General features: G+C 42.5%; 1 protein-coding gene across 1 annotated transcript in view; it reads left to right on the top strand.

Moving 5' to 3' along the window:
- The window catches only part of SH3KBP1 (SH3 domain containing kinase binding protein 1), a 568,203-nt gene that overhangs the window by 207,827 nt on the left and 340,504 nt on the right, over window positions 1–19,872 (top strand). The window contains exon 3 of the mRNA XM_082244592.1: window positions 9,364–9,484. Coding sequence (XP_082100718.1) covers window positions 9,364–9,484 — 121 coding nt within the window. The remainder of the gene's footprint in view (window positions 1–9,363; window positions 9,485–19,872) is intronic.

Consider the following 19,872-nt stretch of genomic DNA (forward strand, 5'->3'; position numbering starts at 1 on the left):
CTACCATTTTGCTTGCCTGCCGCCCGCCCTGACCTCGTCTGGATCCTCTACTGTTTCCTTTCACCTGTACTCTGCATATATAAGTGGTCTCTGTATCTTTAGCAGAGTATACCTGGGCACCGTGACCTGGGTCCAGCTTGCTGCAAGTTCATCCCCACCATTAGGGGCCCTGGTAAAGAAGCAGGCTGGGGCTTAGACTCCACTCCTTGGGGAACCCTGAGTTGGCGTACTTCAAGGGTTCACTACCACAGAAACCTGACAGTATATATGATATACTTTCCTATCTATTTACTAATGCTAGCAGCTTAAAGTGTAAGTCTACCCTAACACTAAATCCCTGCATCTACACACATCCACAATCTAAGACTAACCTATCTAGCCCTGTAAAGAAGAAATTGCTATACATGCCTTTTTTGAAGCCAATCGGATCCGGTCTCCAGCGACAGAAGCTCTGCAGAGGACACAGCCAACAACGGCTGTGAAATGAGTGGGGAGTGACGTCACTCCTAGACTTGACTTACTATGGGGCTGTGTCCTCTGCACCCGCCTCCACAGCAAAGCATGGGATCTGGTCAGATCGGCTTCAAAAAAGGTATGTACACTGATTTTTTTTCTTTACAGGGCTAGATAGGTTGCTGTTAGATCGTGCTGGTCTGTAGATGCAGGGATTTTAGTGTTAGGGTGGACTTCTACTTTAAAGTGGTTCTAAAAGCAGGAGGGTTTTTACCTTAACACCTTGGAGCTGTGTTTTGCGTGTGTTTCTAGCGTGGTTACTTTGCGGTACAACCAAGGAAACTTAGACCTTTGTGGTGTGTAAATGTGCTTTACTATGCAAAAACAATCTTTACATACAAAACTATTACAATATTTAGGAGCATAATACAAGACTAGCAGATACAGATAAAGATAAAGCAAATATACTTAACTAAAAGAAGTATGCAGCCATGGAGTCTCATTCCAATGCACATGGCTCAGGGAAGTCAGGTTTAGCTTCTTGCTTCATGGATGTTCCTGTGTGAGACTGACTTCTTGCAGCTTTTTGCAGTCATTTAGACTTGTGATTAAGGAATATACCATCCCCCCAAACCAACACCATTTGTCCTGAGGACAAAAGGGCTGTTTATCCATTGTACAGTGACTTTGAAGGGGGGGGGGGGGTTAGGCTTGGCCAAACTTCCTTTCCAAATCTTTACAAAAGAAAGGTATCATTTAGTGGGCCACTGTTAAATTCCACAACAAGCTGGCGCCTCCGGACCCTTTAAGGAGTTTAGGATACCAGGAGGCAGGGTGGGTTTTATGATCATGTGACTGCCGTGATTGGCTCTCACATGATCGGGAACCTCTCAATCACAGGGTGCACGCTCTCGGCACAGCTGTTTTTGCACTAATGCATGCAAATAGGCAGCCGCTCTGCACCAAGGCCCATCCTCCGAGAGGCTGCATAATTGTGTGCGGCTGGTGCCAAGAGGTTAATGCATTTAATGTATTGAGGTAAAAATATCCTCGGTGAAGCTTCCCCTCCAGCCCCTCTTATACTTTCCGGGGGCCCATCTCAATCCAGCGATGTGCACGAGAGCAGTAACTCTCCTGGATCTCTCTCTCCTGATTGGCTCACACAGCAGCGGGAGCCACTGGGTCCTGCTGCTGTCAATCTAAGCCAGTGAGCCAATGAGGATAGAGTGTGGGGCAGGGCGGAGCCACGTTCTGTGTGTGAAATGAGCATGGCTCAGGTGCCCCCATAGCAAAAGGCTTGCTATTGGGGGCACTCAGCGGGGGAAGGAGCCATGACAGCTGGCGCAAGACCCAAAAAGAAGAAGACTGGGGCTGCTCTATGCAAAATCATTGCACAGAGCAGTTAAGTATAACCATTTATTAATTTTTTTTAGTTGCAATCCCTTTAAAGTAGAATTATAGGTTATTTCTTTTTCATTTTAGACAGAGTAAGGGAGGGTAGTAATTATTTTTGCAATCTATTTCCCATTGCAGAAATAGTTTCCTTCATTTCCTGTCCCATAGCCAAACAGGAAGTGAGAGGAAATCTCTGCAAACTAAGGGAATTCTTTGGGGACCCCCAGGTCACCAGAACTAGTGTACCTAGTGGAACATTTTCCCTCTATTACTTTTCTGAGGATAACCTTTTAGGTAACCTTTTAGAAGCTATAATTCCCTGGTAACTTTCTGTAAAGCAACATGGCAGCAATCTGGTGTAGCATAAAAACGCTTTGATAAGAGCCTTGACATCCTTGATTAATAGCAGCCTGGTAGTTCCAATCCCTACACCTATACCACAAGCCACCGCCTTTATCAAATTCCACACTTGCTTTTTTTAAGGAGTACATTGCATGCGCCACTGTATATTTGACATGTCTGCCACTTAAAGCGTGACTCCACTTTTGTTGAGAAAAAAACATTACCCTCTGGGTGATCTCTGTACATTACAAGGTATTTAAAGTGGAGTTCCACCCTATTTTTCCACTTTGCAGTTTCCGTTCAATGAAAACAACCTGAAAAAGAATTGGATAATTATTATTTTATTTTTTTGTTTCACTTACCTGATTTTTTCTGAAAATTAACTTACCTTCCTTCCACTTCCTCCCTCTGCGGCCGTGGCCCCCGACGTCACTTCCTCCTTTGCATTGACTCCTGGGAGATGAGCGTCATCAATCCCAGGAGTCAATGCGCCTGCACCGGTGTCCCTCGTCACTTCGGGGGCAGACGCATCATTCTCTGCTGAATGCATGGCCTTCTGGGACTTCCGACATCCAGGAAGAGGGACGCGATTAGGGACACTGCGGCTTCAGCTGCCCACACCGGAGATGGCAGCGCTGGACAAGAAATATACAAGGTAAGTATTTCATCCTGCAGGTAAGCTAAACAGTGGACAGTTCAGAGGCTATTGTTGCTTAAATGCACTAGCCCTGACTGTCCTGGGGGTATTTTTATCTCAAACATTTTTTTTGCCCGGAACTCCGCTTTAACAAACTTTGTTGCAGATTCCTACGTTTTGGTATTCTAAAGAAATCATTGTTTGTTCCTCTGTGCCTCTGTGCTGAGTGGGTCTAATGGGAGTGGTTTCATAATTATCTATCAGCTGTGGCAGCTGCAGGGCTCTAATGAGAAAAGGTTTTGGGTCTGCATCCCTTTAGATGTGTTCCTATTGGGAGTATCTCACCAAAAATGACATTTTTGTTGCAGGGGATGCCAGAAATCTGACTTGTATCTTAGTGCAGACTTCTGGGAAAATCGGTGAGCCAATCACACAAGCAGGAAATTATGTTTCTGGGGTGTGGTCAGTATACATTCTGTGTACAGAACACCTCCAGGTAGCCATGTTGCTTTGTATTTTCAGAAAATTACAACAGCTGCAGATTGAAAAGGAAAGATAATTTTTATCAACCACTTATGGACTGCCCGCCGCAATTTTACGTTGGTACTTTGACGTTAAATACTGGGGTTATGGCAGCAGAAAGCTGCCATAACCCCAGTATTTTTTTAAACTGAGGGCGGTCCGCTTTAACATAAGGGTGGTCCCAGGGGCGGATTCCCTGTGGGATCCCCTTTATGGGCGGCAGGAGAGGTGCCCTCCCTCCCATCCGCCGCTTCCCGGTCGTTTTCCCCGCTTACCGGACCCGCCGGTAGTGGGGAAAACGAACCGGTCTGCTGTCCCCTCAGGCAGGAAGTAGAGTGAGGGCAAGAAGGCCCAAACTAGACTCTATGGCCTTGGAGGACCAGAGTGACGTCGTACGTTGCTTCCTAGCAACCTATTTAAAGAGCCCATTTTTTTTTTCCAAGATAAACAAAAAATTATTTTTTTTTTTAGTGTAGATGTGAGATCTGAGGACTTTTTGACCCCAGATCTCACATTAAAGAGATCCTGTCATGCTTATTTCTGTAAAAAAAAAAAAGCTAAAATAAGTAGAAAAAAAAAATTAAAGAGCCCCGTCCCCAGTGGCAGAAGCGAACACATTGGCAAGTTGCGCCCACATATGTAAACGGTGTTGAAACCACACATGTATCGCTGTGATCGTTGGAGTGAGAGCAACAATTTGAGCCCTAGACCTCCTCTGTAACTCTAAACTGGTAACCTGTAGACATTTTTAAAATGTCGCCAATGGGGATTTTTAAGTACTAATGTTTGTCCCCATTCCACGAGCGTGACATGTTGGGTATCTATTTACTCGGCGTAACATTATCTTTCACATTATAGAAAACAATTGGGCTAACTTTACTGTTTTCTTATTTTTTAATTAAAAAAAGTGAATTGTGATAAAAAATATTGCAACAATCTCCATTTTATTCCCCAGGGTCTCTGCTAAAAAAAAAAAAAATCTATAATGTTTGGGGGTTCTAAGTAATTTTATAGCAAAAAGTGCCAGAAAAAGGCCCGGTCCAGAAGTGGTTAACATTCAATTACAGAATGACTTGTGTCGCAATTGTATACACGCTATATTGTGTTTTTTTATTTGCTATTTTTTTCCCCACAAAAGTGGAGTTACCCTTTAAGCCAGGGATTACTGCATATAGAATAAATTCATTAGAGCCAAGGGGCAAACAAATCTATAATCAGAAGAGGGACTGCGCAATGTAGCCAGGGCTAGTCATGTGTAAAGATAGTACAAAATGAGGACAGGTGACTCAGCCAAAGAATCCTAGGACAATGACAAAGCATGTGTTGTCAGTAATTAAATCAAACCATCTGGTTTTAAAGCGTGAATCACTAAGGTACAGATATATAACAATATTAAAGATGCTTAGGCCTATTTTTCAACTAATATACTTTGCAGTAAATGTAATTATCCATATTAACCAAACATGCCATACTAAATGGAATGATAGCAGGCAAAGATATGTCCATACCAACAAAATATCAGTCTCTTCTCCCTACTTGTAAGGGCCCATTTACCTAAAGTGGTATTTAAGCCAAAACCAAAAATGGAATATATTGCAGCTTACTAATCGTTATATGTGGTGGCTGCATTGGTTTTCTTTTTTTAGGCATTTTCTCTCTATTTTCACCTGGTGATCTATGCACTAACACACCTCCTGTAATACAGTGCCCCCACTTTGAATGATGGAACACAGGGGGCACATTCAGACAGCAGCATTGTCAATCTAGGGAGAGGGGAGTATTTAGATGTACTACTGGCAGATTTAGATACACTGAGAAATTGAAGTCAAAGTAATACTTTATATGCAGTTATAGCAACAGCTTTTTTTTTTTCCTTTTGTTACAATGATCATCTTTTATTTATTCATGTAAAAACTTTATAAGCACCCCTGTCAGAGGTAAATGGTTTGTCCTAACTCTCTAACCGCTACATCTGTAGGACAGCTGGTTCTTTTTGAGAAAATACAGATTTACTGGCCAGATAACCAGGTTAAAAAGTAAAAAGGAAGAAAGGCTAAAAAAGAAAATTAATGCAACTATCCCATCTAAGAATTGGTAAGCTGCAATATAATACATTTTTGCTGTTTGGGTTTAAAGGATAAGTTCATCTTTTTAAAAAAAATGAATATATGCACATCTTTTTGCAAGTAAAAAAATGTGCATTTATTATCTTTTTTATTTGGAGCCTGGAAAGCATTGCACCCGAGATCAGCAGATCACGGGTGCCATGCAGGACTCTTGCAGACGTCCCAGTGTATCTGTCTGCTCATACCTCGTCTGGGCAGTGAAATGCACACTGACAGGAAGATGAAGTGAACTACTAGAGTGCTCAACAGCGCCATGCTAGTTCATTGAAACTACAAGCCGATAGCCTCAAAGGCTGTTGGGACTTGTAGTTTCCCATTTAAAGAGGGCTTTGAATGCATTGTTATTTTCAAACAGTAAAAGTGGGTGCCCGGAGAAAATGCACTCCCACTCCCGCTGTCACTGAGGAGGGGGGGGGGGGGAGGAGGCTGCAGCTGCTGGAACATGTTACATGTTCTACCCTAAATGTGGGTGGATCGTGTAACCTGTACCAAAAGGTGAACTTATCCTTTAATTGCGGTGTGTTGAATTGGGTTTCGTCATGGCATCCAATTTGAAATGAATGAGCCATCAATGCACCCTAATGTGCATAAATAACCAGGGGCCATGCTACCACTAGGCAAACTAGGCAGCCGTCTTGGGTGCACTGCCGCCAAGGGTTCAGCCACGGCCTAGGGGCGTAGATAAGGGGGGGTCAGGTGTGCAGCAACTAGGCTAGTGTAGCTGCGGGACCTGCACAGCTTGTATCTGTCACAGCCACAATCAATCTCCTACGAATTGTATTGAAAAGTAACATGCTGCTGGGACTCGGGGAATCCTGGGTGATATCAGAAGGGAGTGACATATGAGGAAGGTTCAGCTGGCTGAGGAGGCAGTAGGGGGCGGTGCAACCTGTAGCCTACAGACTGTACTACTTCAGCTTACTGTCACCATGTTAAAAGAACAAAAATATTGGTGTCATTACAATGGCTGTACAATGGGTTCAAATTAGCCAAGTTCTAAAAAATATAGTCCACAGTGGAATGCTTTTCACAGTGTAGTTAGGCAGCTGCTGTCAGGCGTTTCAGGAGGCGATCCTGTAGCCCCCCTGAATGCTTGTTTCTTTTTCTTTTTTTTTGTGTTTATGCACCAAAACCACAAGCCAAGTTCACATTTTTTTTTTGGGGGGGAGGCGGGGTGCAAGTAGGCGGTCTTGCCTAGGGCACAAAATAGTCTAGCACCGGCCCTGTAAATAAGCATGTAGTCCTTTTTTCTAATGCAGTGCACTGAAAAGCAGGTGCGTTGCCTTAGTGCATCATGTGTCATTCAAATTGAAAGAATAAACACTCATTCTAATAACTCCATTACCTATTGTAATACAGCAACAGCTTAACGGTATAAAAGAAAAATGTATTTTTTTATTTATTTTTTTTATTTTACATTATTCAGTTCCTGGTGGGACAAAGTACAGAAGATGTAGCACTTTGCTCCATTTTCCTAGGTGCCCTGTAACACTATGGGGTTTATTAACCACTTCAGCCCCGGAAGGATTTGCCCCCTTTCTGACCAGGCCCTATTATGCGATCCAGCACTGTTACTTTAATGGACAATTGCGCAGTCGTGCGACACTGTACCCAAACAAAATTTACGTCCTTTTTTTCCCACAAATAGAGCTTTCTTTTGGTGGTATTTGATCACCTGTGCGATTTTATTTTATTTTTTATTTATTTTTTTTTTTTTTTAATTTTTGCGCTATAAACAAAAAAAGAGCGACAATTTTGAAAAAAAAAAAAAAACAATATTTTTCACATTCTGCTATATGACATTCCCCCCAAAAAATTTTAAAATCTAAATTTTTTAACATTTTAGGCCAATTTCTTTTCTGCTACATATTTTTGGTAAAGAATCCCGCAAAAAGCGTATTTTGTGCTATAATCATGCACTGTTACTGTAATAATGACACTGGCAGGGAAGGGTTAACCCTATGGGTGATCAATGGGTTAAATGTATGCCTCATGCTTACTAACGTGTGTGTGTGTGTGTGGGGGGGGGGGGGTTCTGTGACACAGACAGAGATCGCAGGTTCAGCTATGCTGAATCTAGTGATGTCTTCCTGTCTGTCATTGAGAAGACCCGCCTGCTTTGTTTACATAAGCAGGCGGGTCTTCTCACAGTTTTCCCGACGATCGGGGAAGGGAGGCGGCAATCACTCCCGCTGTGGATCACTAGGAGTCCATGGACGTAGGTCTACATCGCTGGACCCAGGGGTGCCACACTGCCGTAGAAATATTACTGTTGGCAGTCGGCAAGTGGTTAATAAAACCGGAGAGTGCAAAATCAGGCTCACTTCTGCATAGAAACCAATCAGCTTCCAAGTTTTATTGCCAAAGCTTAATTGAACAAGGTGAAGTAAGAAGCTGATTGGTTACTATGCAGAAGTGAGCCTGATTTTGCACTCTCCAAACGACCTCTGATTTTCCTCGTTGTTTCACAGCAAATCGGAACCGATGAAAGAGAATTCTTATGAAAATTCTTTCTTTTCTGATTTCGCTTGTACAAAAAAAGTACGAAAACGGTACACATTAAACGAAAACCATTATTTTTTTTCCGCACGAGAAACAATTTGGAGTTTGTCCCTTTGAGAATTTTTGTACAAAAATTCAGAATTGGCTGTCGAAAGTTGTGTAGACACTATACGAAAATCACGCGAAAATTATTTTCACAAAAATGTTTGCCTGATTTTCTTATAGTGTGTACTAGACTTAAGTGTGTGTGTCCAGGTTTCAGCACTTGCCCGAGTCAAGCATAAGGAGGTGGGGTGTGTCAGCCTTTCCATACTCTGCTTTCCTCTTGCCGGTGCTTGCCTCTGGCAAGTGGCATGAGTTGAAGACAGATATTCACTAGTGATGGTTGGACGGCAGTGCACCATGGGGCGCAGCTGGCATTACAAGGCACCTAGGAATACAGTACTACGGACACAATACATCATGTCTCATCAGGCACTGAATAATGTGATGTACCATTGAACCACCCCACAAGTTATTATTATTATATAAGATTTATATAGCGCCGGCAGTTTGCGCAGCGCTTTACAACTTGAGGGTAGACAGTACAAATACAATACACTCTAATATAGTAGGAATCAGAGGGCCCTGCTCGTTAGAGCTTACAATCTAACTTCACTTTAAATGTAAACAGAAAGTTCCATTAGGATGATTGTGTCACTTGATTAAGAAGGAAACGTACATCTAGTTATTTTTTCACAAAACATATTGAGCTTGACGTGATTATTTTACTTCCTTGTTAAGTATGTGATAATTTTACTTCCTTGAGCTTGTAGCACTACGGACCATGGTGTCACTCATGTTCCCAGCAGCTTTGGTCTCTGTTTATAGGAAACTGCATATATAACCAGTTTTCAGTTTGTGGTATAAAAAAAAATGAATCTAGCAGCAGTGTGGTTGGTATACAGTATTCACATTCTATATGCTATCTGAGCAGAGGGGTTTTTAGTCCAAAGGCAATTTTACTTGCTTTACCTGAAGTCTGTCTTCTAAACTCAATTGGTGTTTTATATTATCACAAACCTACCTTAATAATATAAAATGGTAAATGTGCTTATATACACATGGTCTGGTATGATTTTTACCGGTATGGTCTTATGACATTCTGTACATATATTTTGCAGTGTATTATTTCCAGCAGACGCCTCAGAAGATACAACATATTGACATCCTTTCAGGTTTAAATGTCTTTTTGGGCTAAAGTGACCCTTTGCCATTTTAATTTGACACTTGTATAGACAGACTTTACAGGGGGGAACACAACAACCTTTATATGATATTGCTTCTGTAAATAGAAAGCATGCCCTAATATTTGACTTTATTCCATATTTCTCTTTTATTCTCCAGGAACTAAAGAAAGACATTAAAAAAGACCTTAGCAGTAAACCACCAGACAGGCCTAACCAGACCATATCTAATGGCAATGCCTTGCTGTCAAGTGAAGCAGTAGTCCGTGGAACTGGACGAGGTAATTGATACACCACTCACATTGTGTACAGAGACACTGTATGTGCATTGTGGCTAGTTTTTTTTCACCGTGGGGGCATTCAAGGAAATAGAGGCTAAAAAATTCAGAAAATTCTTTACTAAGTGCATTAACTGGCTTATTATTTACTTCATAAAATTGGAAAAAGTGCAGATTGGATTTTAAAAAATCTTGTAGAAAAAACTACGCAAAGCGTGGAAATTGTTCAGTTTTTTGTCTGTGCAATTTTATGTGTGTGTTTTTAGAGTTCTAAAAATGTGTTATATTTAGTTTGTACTTCCTATTTTGTTGCTTCGTGGTTTTTTGTTTTTTCCATATTTAATTTAACAATAAATCTTTCATTTACTGTATTTGACAGAACGTTAAAGTGGTGTATATACAGTGCCTTGAAAAAGTATTCACACCCCTTGAAATTTTGTCATGTTACAACCAAAAACATAAATCCATCATCAATCCATTATCCAAAAATGAAAAGAGTATGGCACAACTGCACACCTACCAAGACATGGCCGTCCACCTAAACTGACAGGCTGGGCAAGGAGAGCATTAATCAGAGAAGCTGTCAAGAGGCCCATGGTAACTCTAGAGTAGCTGCTGAGTTTCACAGCTCATGTGGGAAAATCTGTCCACAGGACAATTATTAGTCATGCACTCCACAAATCTGGCCTTTATGGAAGAGTGGCAAAAAGAAAGCCATAAGAATTCCCGTTTGCAGTTTGCAAGAAACCATGTGGGGGATACAGCAAACCTGAACATTTTGGCCTAAAAGCAAAACATGTGTGGCGTAAAACGAATACTGCACATCAACCTAAACACGCCATCCCCTGTGGAAACGTGGTGGCAGCACCATGTTGTGGAGATGCTTTTCTTTAGCAGGGACAGGGAAGCTGGTCAGAGTTGATGGGAATAGGGATGGAGCCAAATACAGGGCAATCTTAGTAGAAAGCCGTGTTAGAGTCTGCAAAAGACTTGAGACTGGGGCAGAGGTTCACCTTCCAGCAGGACCCTTAACACACAACCAGACCTACAATGGAATGGTTTTGATCAAAGCATATTATTGTGTTAAAATGGCCCAATCAAAGTCCAGACCCAAATCCAATGGAAAAGCTAACTGTGGCAAGACTTGAAAATTTCTGTTCCCAATCTTACAGAGCTTAAGCTATTTTGCAAAGAAGACTGGGCAAGAATGTCACTCTAGATGTGCAAAGCTGGTAGAGACATACCAAAAAAGACTTGCAACTGTAATTGCAGGGAAAGGGGGTTATACAAAGTATTGACTCAGGAAGGCTAAATACCAATTCACGCCATGCTTTTCAGATATTTATTTGTAAAAAATATTGAAAACCATTTATCATTTTCCTTCCACTTCACAATTATGTGCCACTTTGTGTTGGTCTATCACATACAATCCCAATAAAATACATTTACAGTTTTGGTTGTAACATGACAAAATATGGAAAATATCAAGGGGTATGAATACTTTTTAAGGCACTGTATAGCCTACTAACTAGCAGTGTGTAAATAGCTCAAAATCTACACTGCCAATTAAGGCTAAAATTGGCTGTCAAGTGGATATCTATCTGGCTTGTAGTCCAATGGACACCTTTACAACTTCATTCAGGAGTGAGTCCAATGCAATTGAAATCTTTAATGGCCACAAGGGAGCAAGAAATTATGGAGTGAGGTTTACTGCTTTCTGTAAGGGAATGGGCCCAATAGGCAAGTACTGTATGCTAATTCAATATTAGGGATATTTTATTGCATGTGGTGGTGACTCTTTCTCCATAATCCCCTATATTCTCTGCATCTAATTTAAAAGTAGGAATATATGTTAAAATAAATATCTAAGAAAACTGAAGCAGGTTATTCGGGGACAGTGGAGGTGGCTGGGATTGTGTCGGTAATACTGCAAAGTAAAGAACTAAAGGCTGTGAGGAGAATACTAAAACTGAAACAGGAGGAGTTTCTCTGTGGAATTGGAAACAATGAATGTTTAAATAAGACAGCACAATTAAATCGGGTTATTAGCAGGGTCTGTGTCATGCAGCCCAGAAATTGTGAAGGTAGTGATGGGGATGGGTTTTGTTGCCTGGAATTATTTAAACAGGAAATGGGGCAATGGAGCCACGATTCCCACTAGACCAGATTCAGTGGAGATGAGACTGATATTTTACATTGTATACTGAATAAATGTGAAGGACTATCGCACATATGCTGGGGACTGGGTGTTGAGGGGTTAATGCACATGTGTTGGGCACAGAGGGGTTATTACACATGTGCTGCACATGGCCGATGATAGGTAAATGCCAATGTGCCGGTCACTGGCAGTTGAGAGATTCATGTAAAATACAAAGGGGTTGGATGCTAAGGGGTGTTTTACTGGGAACAGGTCACTGAGTGTTAATGCACACCCCCTAAATATTTTTCCTGAAGGGGTTGATGCACATGCTTTTGAGGCAGATTCCATTCACTGCAGATGAATTTAATGCTTTTAAGTTTGGGCGCTGTGCTAACTGATCACTGAAAAGTCAATGTACATACACACATATTCCAATAGTGTAAAACTGCCTAAGGCCGGGTTCACACATATGTGGCTGTGGGTTTGTGCCTGGGGTCAAGTGTGTCCCTGTTCACCGATTCAGGTGAAAATCAGTCCAAATTTTTGCCTTCATTCGCACTCGCACCTGAATCAGACCAGAATACGCACAGGGCCGTTTTTCAAAGCGGACTGCGGCAGCCCCAGACCTGTGTGAACAGACTCTACTGACAGCTGGTCACAATCCCGTCATGCAAATTGGATGCGGGGAAACCCGCATCCAATTTGCATGTGTGTGAACCTAGCCTAAAGAGCTCTGTGTACTGGAAGGCCATCTCACTGATAGCACAGGTACTGGGGAGCGAGGTTTATTTGCTGGTGGCCTGATACAGGTGATTGACGTGTGTGCTAATGCACACAAAGAGAATCCTGCGAGGGTGCAGAGACTGCTGCTGAACTGAGCCTCACTCTGAGTGTTGAACCTGCACACTCTGTGCCTAGGCTTAGTCTACAATGTCAATGGAGTGGACATCAGCAGTGTTCGATATCAAATGCATGCGGTAGGAGTGCCACTGCAGACAGAGAGTAATGTCTGGAGGAGAATCTGGAGAGTGTGGGCTGGAAGAGGGATACCAGAGAAAGACTAATTTGTGTGTGCCGGAGGTGGGGTCTCATTGGGGGAAGACCAGTGTGTGCTGGATGTTGGATCTGGCTGGAGAAAAAACAATGTGTGCATTGGAGATTGGATCTGAATAGGGAACGACCAATGTGTGTGCTGGGGGTGGGATCTAAGTGGGGAAGACCAATATGTGTGTTGGAGGTTGGTTCTGAATGGAGAAAGACCAATGTGTGTGCTGGAGGTGGGATCTAAGTGGGGGAAGACCAATATGTGTGTTGGACGTTGGATCTGCTGGGGAAGGCTAATGTGAATGCTGTAGCTGGGATCTAACTGAGGAAAGAACAATATGTGTGCTGGAGGTGGGATCTGACTGTGAAAAACCAATGTGTTTGCTGGAGCTTAGATCTGACTGGGAAAAGACTGACATGGGTGAAGTGTAATATCAAGTGCGTTGCCCTTCCATGTGTTCTTTGCTATGAAGGCCAGTTATAGGTGGGGGCAGAGGCCATTTTCTTTGAAGTGTAATATCATCTTTGGACTGTGACAGGAAAGCACAAGCAGGACACTGATGAGCCAATCTCTCTGTCATTCTATTCCCATCGTCAAATTAGCATGCTCTTTGAACTGTAACACACGTTTGGCTGATTGTGCTGCTTATCCCTTTCCCTTTCGAAACTCTGCTGTGTATTCAAGAGTCTGATACCAAAACACTTAGTACTTACACTGTGTTACAAAAAACTTTAAAAAGGTTGTCCTTGAGCACAAACCAATTGAGTTCTTGGGTAAGATGATGTTATCAGTGTGCCACAGACAGAAGAAAATACCTTTTCAATCTCCTCTTACCCTGCGATCAGACTGTACCATTGTAACTTTGTAGTAAGTCACAAGGTGGGAGTCTGACATTTGTAAATAGGAACTGGAATGAACATGATGGTGTCATCTCAGAACCAACATCTAAGTCCAGAAATAGATGTTGATCCTGGAGTAGAGGCTTGTTCACACCAAGTGTGTTGGGGCAGTGCTGAGCAGCGCTGCCCAGGGTTCTCCCAAGGCAAAACAAGGCAAAAAGGCTGAGGCTAATTATCACCACCAAGTTGTGGTGGCGTGCACTAAAAAAAGTACTGCATGCATTACTTTTCTTCAGCACAGTATGGTGCAACACAATCCACTGCCTCTTACTGCGCTGCTGGCAGTAGAACTGAATGAAATGTCACTTGTAACATTACAAAAAAGTTTTAACAAAATATTTAAAAGTAAACCCTGCAATGTGCCGGGTTCAGTGCATTGGCACTGTGTGCACAGTGCACACCATCAGCCGTGTGGGTCTTCCTCTTGTGAATGAGCCCTAATGATGGTGGTGTTCCTTTTGAAGTGAAAAGCAGGTGAATGTATTGTCAGTGGGTACACTGTGAGATGTAATCAATACCTGTAAGTGTCACACACATCACTTGATATGTATACAGTTGACATAAAAACTATATTTGATGTTCGTTCCACTATAAAGGGTTCAAAGGACAATTTTACTGGTTTACTCAGGATCAATGTACAAGGTAGACCAAGGATGGATCAATAGCAAGCATTTATTCAAAGATAATTGCACTGACTGATTGATTGCTTGTAGTCCACTTTGCTCATTCCAGCATATGGACACACAGCGGGTTCCTCCCCACTTGCAAAGCAAATTATTGCTCCACTACTGCCAAAAAAAATTGTTGGGTGCAGCAGCCAGAGGAAGCACATAGCTGCTGATAGGGGAGTATTACAGAGGTGTTGTTAGCCGTTTAGGTCTGTCTTCAATTCCTTGATTCTTTGTATAATCACTTTGATCAATTTCTGAAGCAAGCTTTCAAGGTAAGTATTTATGAGACTTTATGTTGGTGCTTCAGGAGGATTTTTATCTAAATCTATGGCTATGGTCATTTGTCGCAGTTCTGTTCACAGGCAGTAATGGGCTATAATTCTTAGGCTGTAATAATGTGATGGAGCAGGACTAGGGATGAGCAGAACACATAAGGATAGATTAATGGGTGTTTATTCTTGATTTACAGCCGTTGTAAGCTAAGTTGCATTTGTGAAACAGTTTAATAGGAGAAGCTTATGTCTCTGAAGCACAGAGGCTTCTGACTCGCTGAAATGGTGGCTGTTGTCAGTTGTGTCATTTGTTATGAATGTGGTTTTTAATTGGTTTACATCAGAAACTAGTTGCCATGGCATGAGTCCTGCTGTGGTCTCCAAACATTTCTGCTAAAAGGAAACAAAAGTTTTATTATACAGTGGGTACGGAAAGTATTCAGACCCCCTTAAATTTTTCACTCTTTGTTATATTGCAGCCATTTGCTAAAATCATTTAGGTTCATTCTTCTTCCTCGTGAATGTACACATAGCACCCCATACTGACAGAAAAACACAGAATTGTTGACATTGTTGCAGATTTATTAAAAAAGAAAAACTGAAATATCACATGGTCCTAAGTATTCAGACCCTTTGCTGTGACACTCATATTTAACTCAGGTGCTTTCCATTTCTTCTGATCATCCTTGAGATGGTTCTACACCTTCATTTGAATCCAGCTGTGTTTGATTATACTGATTGGACTTGATTAGGAAAGCCACACACCTGTCTATATAAGACCTTCCAGATCACAATGCATGTCAGAGCAAATGAGAATCATGAGGTCAAAGGAACTGCCTGAAGAGCTCAGAGACAGAATTGTGGCAAGGCACAGATCTGGCCAAGGTTACAAAAAGATTTCTGCTGCACTTAAGGTTCCTAAGAGCACAGTGGCCTCCATAATCCTCAAATGGAAGACGTTTGGGATGACCAGAACCCTTCCTAGAGCTGGCCGTCCGGCCAAACTGAGCTATCGGGGGAGAAGAGCCTTGGTGAGAGAGGTAAAGAAGAAACCAAAGATCACTGTGGCTGAGCTCCAGAGATGCAGTCAGGAGATGGGAGAAAGTTGTAGAAAGTCAACCATCACTGCAGCCCTCCACCAGTCGGGGCTTTATGGCAGAGTGGCCCGACGGAAGCCTCTCCTCAGTGTAAGACACATGAAAGCCCGCATGAAGTTTGCTAAAAAACACCTGAAGGACTCCAAGATGGTGAGAAATAAGATTCTCTGGTCTGATGAGACCAAAATAGAACTTTTTGGCCTTAATTCTAAGCGGTATGTGTGGAGAAAACCAGGCACTGCTCATCACCTGTCCAATACAGTCCCAACAGTGAAGCATGGTGGTGGCAGCATGATGCTGTGGGGGTGTTTTTCAGCTGCAGGGACAGGGCGACTGGTTTCAATCGAGGGAAAGATGAATGCGGCCAAGTACAGGGATATCCTGGACAAAAACCTTCTCCAGAGTGCTCTGGACCTCAGACTGGGCCGAAGGTTTACCTTCCAACAAGACAATGACCCTAAGCACACAGCTAAAATAACGAAGGAGTGGCTTCACAACAACTCCGTGACTGTTCTTGAATGGCCCAGCCAGAGCCCTGACTTAAACCCAATTGAGCATCTCTGGAGAGACCTAAAAATGGCTGTCCACCAACGTTTACCATCCAACCTGACAGAACTGGAGAGGATCTGCAAGGAGGAATGGCAGAGGATCCCCAAATCCAGGTGTGAAAGACTTGTTGCATCTTTCCCAAAAAGACTCCTGGCTGTATTAGATCAAAAGGGGGCTTCTACTAAATACTGAGCAAAGGGTCTGAATACTTAGGACCATGTGATATTTCAGTTTTTCTTTTTTAATAAATCTGCAACAATGTCAACAATTCTGTGTTTTTCTGTCAGTATGGGGTGCTATGTGTACATTCATGAGGAAGAAGAATGAGCTAAAATGAATTTAGCAAATGGCTGCAATATAACAAAGAGTGAAAAATTTAAGGGGGTCTGAATACTTTCCGTACCCACTGTATATACCGTATATACTCGAGTATAAGCCGACCCGAATATAAGCCGAGACCCCTACTTTTGCCAAAAAAAGTGGGAAAACTTATTGATTCGAGTATAAGCCTAGGGTGGGAAATGCTGCAGCTACTGGACCCAACTGGACCACCACGAGACACAAAACAGGGGCTGCGTGCATGGTACAGGAGATGGCGCAGGTCATAGTACAGGCATTGCACAGGTCATGGTAAGGGCATGGCACAGGTCAGGGCACAGGTGATGGTACAGGCATGGCACAGGTGAAGGTATAGGCATGGCACAGGTCATGGTACATGCATGTTACAGGTCATGGTACAGGCATGGCACAGGTCACAGTACAGGCATGGCACAGGTCATGGTACAGGCATGGCACAGGTGATGGTATAGGCATAGTACAGGTGATGGTATAGGCATGGCACAGTATGTACAGGCATGGCACAGTATGTACAGGCATGGCACAGTAGGTATAGGCATGGCACAGTATGTACAGGCATGGCACAGTATGTATAGGCATGGCACAGTAGCTATAGGCATGGCACAGTAGGTATAGGCATGGCACAGGAGATGCAGTGCTGCGGGCATGGTACAGGAGAATGTCCTGTACCATGCCCGCAGCACTGCATGAGGAAATACAGGGGCTGCGGAGGCATCTCACTTACCTGTCGGTGAGGCGCCGTCTTCGATTTAAAAATCGCGCCACCCGGCGCCGCCATACGTCACCGCAAATGCGCCACCGATGCTCGGGATAAGCCGAACACGTTCGGCTATTTCCGGGCATGCGGCACATGCGCAGTGACACGTCGGCGCCGAGCGGCGCCATTTTTAAAAAGACACTCCAGTCAGTGACTCGAGTATAAGCCGAGGGGTGCATTTTCAGCATGAAAAAACATGCTGAAAAACTCGGCTTATACTCGAGTATATACGGTGTATATATATATATATATATATATATATATATATATATATATATATATATATATATATATATATATATATATATATATATATATATAATTTTTCTTTTTTAAAGATATACAGTATGTGAATGCAATCCGCTTAATGTGATACTGGGGTTTGTAAATACATATACAGGTGCATCTCATAAAATTACAATAGCATCAAAAAGTTATTTTATTTCAGTAATGCAAAAAGAGAAACTCATAGAATTTCTATAGATGCATTACACACAGAGTAATATATTTCAAGCATTTCTTTCTTTTATTTTTGGATGATTATGGCTTACAGCTAGTGAAAATCCAAAATTCCGTACCTCAGAAAATTGGAATATCACAAAAGACTAATAATAAAGGATTTTTTAATACAAAAATGTTGGCTTACTGAAAAGTTTGTCAATGTACAGTATAGTATGCACTCAGAACTTGGTTGGGGGGGGCGTAGATCAGCCTGTTGCACTGCAGAGGTGTTATGGAATTTGATAGCAGCCTTCAGCTCATCTGCGTTGTTGGGTCTGATGTCTCATCTTCATATTGACAATACCCCACAGATTCTTTATGGGGTTTAGGTCAGGCGAGTTTGCTGGCAAATCAAGCACAGTGATACCATGATCATGAAACCATGTATTGGTAGTTTTGGCAGTGTGGGCAGGTGCCAAGTCCTGCTGGAAAATGAAATCAGCATCTCCATAAAGCTTGTCAGCAGAGGGAAGCATGAAGTGCTCCAGAATTTCCTGGTAGAGGGCTGCACTGACTTTGGACTTGAAAAACAGTCTGGAGGATAAGTAAAAAGGCTCAGAATCCAAGTTGCATGAGGTCCAGTGTGAAGTTTCCACAGTCAGTGATGATTTAAGATACTGAATTTTGGATTTTCACTAATTGAAAGCCATAGTAATCGAAATTAAAAGAAAGAAATGCTTGAAATATATCACTCTGTGTATAACGCATCTATAAAAAAAAAAAAAAATAGAAGTCTGAAGTCCATCTCAGGGGTCCTCCGCAGCTGTGTCCTGCAATGAGGTCAACAAGGAGGTACCAGTGCATCCTGTGGGGAACCCACGAAATTGACATTTCCAGGAGAGTTAGTCTTCCTGGGGATTTCTACTGAACCAAGTGGTGTTCTTGCAGCTTTAAAGGTAGTTATTTAGTCCCTTTTTTTCCAGGTATGCTTCTTTCTAGATTGATTTTTTTTTTTTTTTTATAAATAATCATGTTCTTTTTAAAAAAAACCTTCCTTTCATCATGGCAACAAACCGCTGTATAATCACTTTGATTAATTTCTAGACCAAGAGTGCACTTTCTTTATCCCACAGGAACTATCCCTGACATGAAAAGGCCAGTTGGTTGTGCATGCGTCCCAGGTTAAAAGTTCCTGGTCCTCCTCTGGTCAGAGGTGTGTGGGACTAAAGCCTCGTACACACGCAACGATTGTTGGCTGTGAATTTTCGGCCAACGTCCGATCGGCCGATTGTCGGCTTGTTAGTATGATGCTTCCGACAACCGACTGCGACTTTTCGGCCGAAAAAAATCTGGTGTGCATGCTATAAAATTTTTGTTGGCCGTCAACAGAACGGCCGATTGTTCGTCAGTCAGTACAGATTTCGGCAGACAAAAATCTGATTAGCAAGACTGGGCATGCTCAGAGAAGAAAAAACACACGGAAAGTCAACCAGCACATGACATCACTTCTGAAGTTGGTTGTTGTTGGCCGAAAAAATTTGTGTGCAGTCTAGAGCACGTTTCAACCAACACAACAACACTGGACAAAAGACGGCCGATCGGTCGGCCAACAATCGTTGCGTGTGTACGAGGCTTTAATTTCAAATGGAAATTGAAGGAGTTGAGGCCCTTAGTACCTTGTAGGCCTAGGATACAAAGGGTTCCACAGGAACCAAGGGATCAAATTAAAACCTGAAATAAGTGCCTTGAGGTACCTGCACAGGTATTATGTTTTAGAGTAGAAAGGTTCACCTTAAAGTGATTGTTTCTTCTGGCTTTAGGGAGAGGCTGAAATTAAATTTTTTCCCAAGTTTCGCAGTTGGCAATTGAGAAGTTTCTCACCAAATGAAGTTAATACCGGTATATTTTTGCCTCCCTTTTTCCTTAATGTTGGAAGTTTTCTGTGAATTTGAGTCTAAAGTCTAGTACACAGAGGCTGAATGTTGGATGACATCGGCCGGTTTAATAGAAACCAGCCGACATTCAGGCCGCGTGTACAGCAGCTTGTCCGACAGGAGCTGGCCATTCAGCCAGCATCTTTCGAAGGGTCATGACCAAAAAAGGTCTGCCAGCTCCCGATCGGCCGGGCCTTCCCCCTGTCAGAACACAATAGCACAGCAGAGG

Source organism: Pelophylax lessonae, assembly GCF_965119305.1.
Source record: "Pelophylax lessonae genome assembly, chromosome: 2".
In the NCBI taxonomy this organism is placed as follows: Eukaryota; Metazoa; Chordata; class Amphibia; order Anura; family Ranidae; genus Pelophylax; species Pelophylax lessonae.